General features: G+C 38.4%; 1 protein-coding gene across 1 annotated transcript; it reads right to left on the reverse strand.

Moving 5' to 3' along the window:
• Positions 1-1,085: 1,085 nt before the first annotated feature.
• On the reverse strand, positions 1,086-3,903 carry LOC111412066 (protein FAR1-RELATED SEQUENCE 5-like). Its single transcript, XM_023042809.1, has 2 exons — positions 1,446-3,903; positions 1,086-1,370 (listed from the first exon to the last, which is right to left on the reverse strand). Exons 1-2 carry the CDS (start codon positions 3,645-3,647, stop codon positions 1,278-1,280), a joined length of 2,295 nt encoding a protein of 764 aa, XP_022898577.1. The 5' UTR covers positions 3,648-3,903; the 3' UTR covers positions 1,086-1,277.
• Positions 3,904-3,929: the final 26 nt, after the last annotated feature.

Below are 3,929 nucleotides of genomic sequence, written 5' to 3' on the forward strand. Positions count from 1 at the left end.
AAAAAATTTAATGATTTTAAATGGTTGCAAAAGTGTATGTGTGTGTATATTTATTTATTTTAAATGATTGTTCATATATATCTTTATTTTACATGATCGTTCACATGTATAAATATAAGTGACCGTTTTTCTTAAATAATTATTGAAGTGTCTGTATACGTATACATATTGTACTAATTGAAAATGAGACATGTTTAATTTAAATTTGCGTCATATTTGTCGAAAACTTATTTTTGTATATATACACACAAATTTAAAGATATGACGTAAAATACAAATTTTTCCTATAATATAAACAACAATGCTATTCGAACAGATTCCTTTGCACAGATGTTGAACAGGTAATAAAAAATTAATAATGGACACATCAATGAACAGTAGAAATTGTTTGAAAAAGGGGACAAATTTGGCAGACCATAGCAGTGTGTCACGGAGACACTTTCTCCCTGACGCACTGCCGGTCATGTAGCAGTGTGTCACGGAGACACTTTCTCCGTGACACACTGCCCCACACTCTCCGTGACACACTTGAGTGACACACATGTGTCACTCAAGTGTGTTACGGAGACACTTACACACTTTTTTTTCATTTTTTTCTATTTTATTGTTGTTCGAGGATGTGGTTTTGTAAACAAAAATAAAAATATAATTTACGATCAATTGTATACTTTTTTAAGTTCGTCTTCTATATTGGGTGTGTCCCTTGAAATGAAGAACATATCTGTTGGAAGTAAATGTCAAAACGAGCAGATGTACATATTCAAAGACTTTTGAAAATAAAATTCTCTTTCGGGGGCGTTGCCCCCGAGCCCCCACGAGGGACGCTGCCCCCTCGACCCCCGGGACCTGACAAATCATTGAGAAGTTTTGAAATGTTTATAGATAGTTTGGTGTAAAATTTCAGCTTGCAGGTTGCAATGCATATAATCCTGAGAATTTTTTATCTTTCAGTTTCTACTTCTTTCTATTTAGGCGTTTTCAAAATGCGCGGGACAGTCCATGCATCTATTGCTCAGATCATTAACTAACACGTTCAACACAAATGTACAGTTATACAAAATATAAGCAAAACACAGGTCTTGAGATTTGTTCACTTAAAATCACGCAAGTTTCTTATCAAACCAATTCTTATTTCTACAGGCACGAAATAGCAAGTTTTGATTCTGCATATTATTCTACCTGGCCAAAACCAAATAGTCCACTATGGACATGCATAAAATTTTTCCTCAATTGATAAAACTTAAGAGGCAAAAGATTTTCTTTCTGAATTTTTCATGCTAATGTTGGGACGCCTGAAGTTCTTGTGTACCAACTGGAGTAGCACTCTGACTCGAATTTGGTCTCTTTCCTTTGCTCGATGTTGATGTTGCCTGCATATCAAAGCGAGCGTATGAGGAATTGTTGCAACAATCTGGCAGAATATGAATTATAATATTTTAAATTACCTTTACTTTCTTCGAACTCGACTCCAACGGGCTTTTACTTCGAAGTTTCTTTGGTGCACCCTTTCTTCTCGACACGAGAGGGTCCCGTACGCTCCCGCTCAAGGTATTCTGCGATACATTACACTGGGGGCCTAATTGTACCGTATGGTGTGCGAGGACATTAGTGCTTGTACTCGTCCGTGTCAACGTAAGAACTGTACACTGCGATTCTATCCAGTCCATTATGGCGCGAGTCTGCCCGTCATCATCAGCAGCAAGATCTGCCAACCCAGCAAAAGACTGACACATACTATCATATCTCAACTGACTAGGTGTACTAACCAACCCAGCGTAGTTCACAGCCACCCTCGCGTGTGCTCTACTAACATCTCTTCTCCATCGTCTCAGTATGTACCTCTCCGGTATTGATGTGATGCAATTACGGATCAACACCGATATCGCATGCCTACAAATTATACCCCTAAACTCGAACAAGTGACAGCTGCAAATGAATTGACAATTCTCCTTTTGAAATGACACAAAAAATGTTTTTTTCTTCATTCGCTCGCCGCATGCCACAACTTCGCAGACCTCGTACATTGTCCCAAAACTATTTTCTGAAGTAGATATGAGGTCACAATACATCTTCCCTATAAACTCCTCCTGAACCTCCTTGAATTTTGAGATGGTATAAACAGATTGAAATTGTTTCTCCATTTCAAACATACTTACGCATGGTAGCATTTGTGAATATGATTTGAAATCAGCTTGAAATTCCTTTTCAACCTTATTCCTTAGTGCTCGCTCATATTGTTCTACAAACTGTTTCAATGAAGTCTTTGAGTGTACATATCCGTCAAAGAACGCATTCATACTCTCACTTCTTTGCGTTGTTGACATCCCTGCCCAAAAAGTGGTTTTCAGAAAGCAAGGAACCCAACGCTTTCTGTTCTCGTATAGTCCAGATAACCAATCATTTTCATGCAATCCAAACTTATTAATCATTGCGATCCAACCTTCTTCAAACTCTTCAACGAACTGGGAATCATACACCAATCCATGTATATCAGAAAATATAGAACCCTTATCAATATGGTACCCAAACTTCTCTGGCAACTTTTTCAAAATGTGCCATAAACACCACCTATGGTTTGTATTTGGAAAAACAATTTGAATTGCATTTTGCATGGCTCTATCCTGATCAGTGATTATTCCATGGGGAGCTACACTGTGCATGCACTGAAGCCATGACCTGAATAGCCACACAAAACTATTTGTGTCCTCGTTCGAAAGCAAACCACAACCAAGCAGTGTTGATTGTCCATGGTGATTGACGCCAACGAAAGGAGCAAAAGGCATATCATACTTATTTGTAAGATACGTTGTATCAAACGTGACCACATCGCCGAATTCCTTGTATGCCTGCCTACACCTATTATCTGCCCAAAATATGTTCCTCAACCGCGATTCATCATCCAAATCAATACTAAAATAAAACCCCGAGCAATGTGCTTGCATATTTGAAAAATATGCTTGTATTGCGGCGGCATCTCCTTCTCCGAGTCTCAACCGTCTCACTTGTTCGATGTAGTTCCGACAATCCTTTTCCACACAAGTCATATTTTCGTATCCGCCCGCCTCAACAACTGCGGAATTATAACTTTTGTGCAACGGAATTCCCGCCACATCGTTCACTTCAAGCCTCCGCTTAACCTGTGCACTCAGTTCTCTATTGCATCGAAACAACCTGGATTTCGATGGGCTTGTTCCATGATTGTGGTCGAGGTGGACTGCATTAATTCTCCAAGATCCATGATCATCTGAAGATGCGCTTATCCGGGCCTTACAATTGGTGTGAATTGTTGGTTGCGGCCTTACAGATCCGGTAGTAGTACTTGGCCTTCGACCTTCACGGCCACAAGTATATGTCACAAATCTCAAAACTCCACCGGACCCTTTTTTTGAATTCCTTTTTTTTACGGGAAAACCTACGCTGTATGCATATTCTTTGTACAATTCAAACATTTCATTTTCACTGCTAAATGTCATTCCGACCTTAGGTACAACGATACCATCATCTCCTAACATTTCATCTTCCACTATGTTCCTGTTCTCCGCAACGATCTCATCCTCAGTTTCCAACAAAAAATCATCAATGCCACCTTCCATATTATTTCCTGCGTCCAGAAATGAAGCAAAAATTGTATCGTCATTATTATGCATAAAGATTGAACATTCTAAGTAAATTGTAAAATAAATATAGTTTATTGGTAAAATTTCAAAGATCTAAGGTTCTCACTGCTATCAACAGACTGAATAAGCTAAAGAGAACTAAAGTAAAAACCATGATTTTAACTTCCAGGTTACAAGCTTCTCGTTACCTTTAGAGTTTCACAACCTAAAGAACTAAAGTAAAAACCATGAAATCCAAATTGTTCGAACAGCATTATTGTAATAACAATAACCAATGCAGGGCATGTTTTTCATCCCCATTACAGAGTTTTC

Source organism: Olea europaea, chromosome 16 (assembly GCF_002742605.1).
Source record: "Olea europaea var. sylvestris chromosome 16, O_europaea_v1, whole genome shotgun sequence".
Taxonomy (NCBI): domain Eukaryota; kingdom Viridiplantae; phylum Streptophyta; class Magnoliopsida; order Lamiales; family Oleaceae; genus Olea; species Olea europaea.

Excerpts from the sequence above, each read along its gene's own strand:
- LOC111412066 (XM_023042809.1), bottom strand. The coding sequence starts at position 3,647 with ATGCATAATAATGACGATACAATTTTTGCTTCATTTCTGGACGCAGGA. Across the intron at positions 1,371-1,445 it reads CGAGTTCGAAGAAAGTAAAG|GCAACATCAACATCGAGCAA; the intron begins GTAATTTAAAAT and ends TTTGATATGCAG.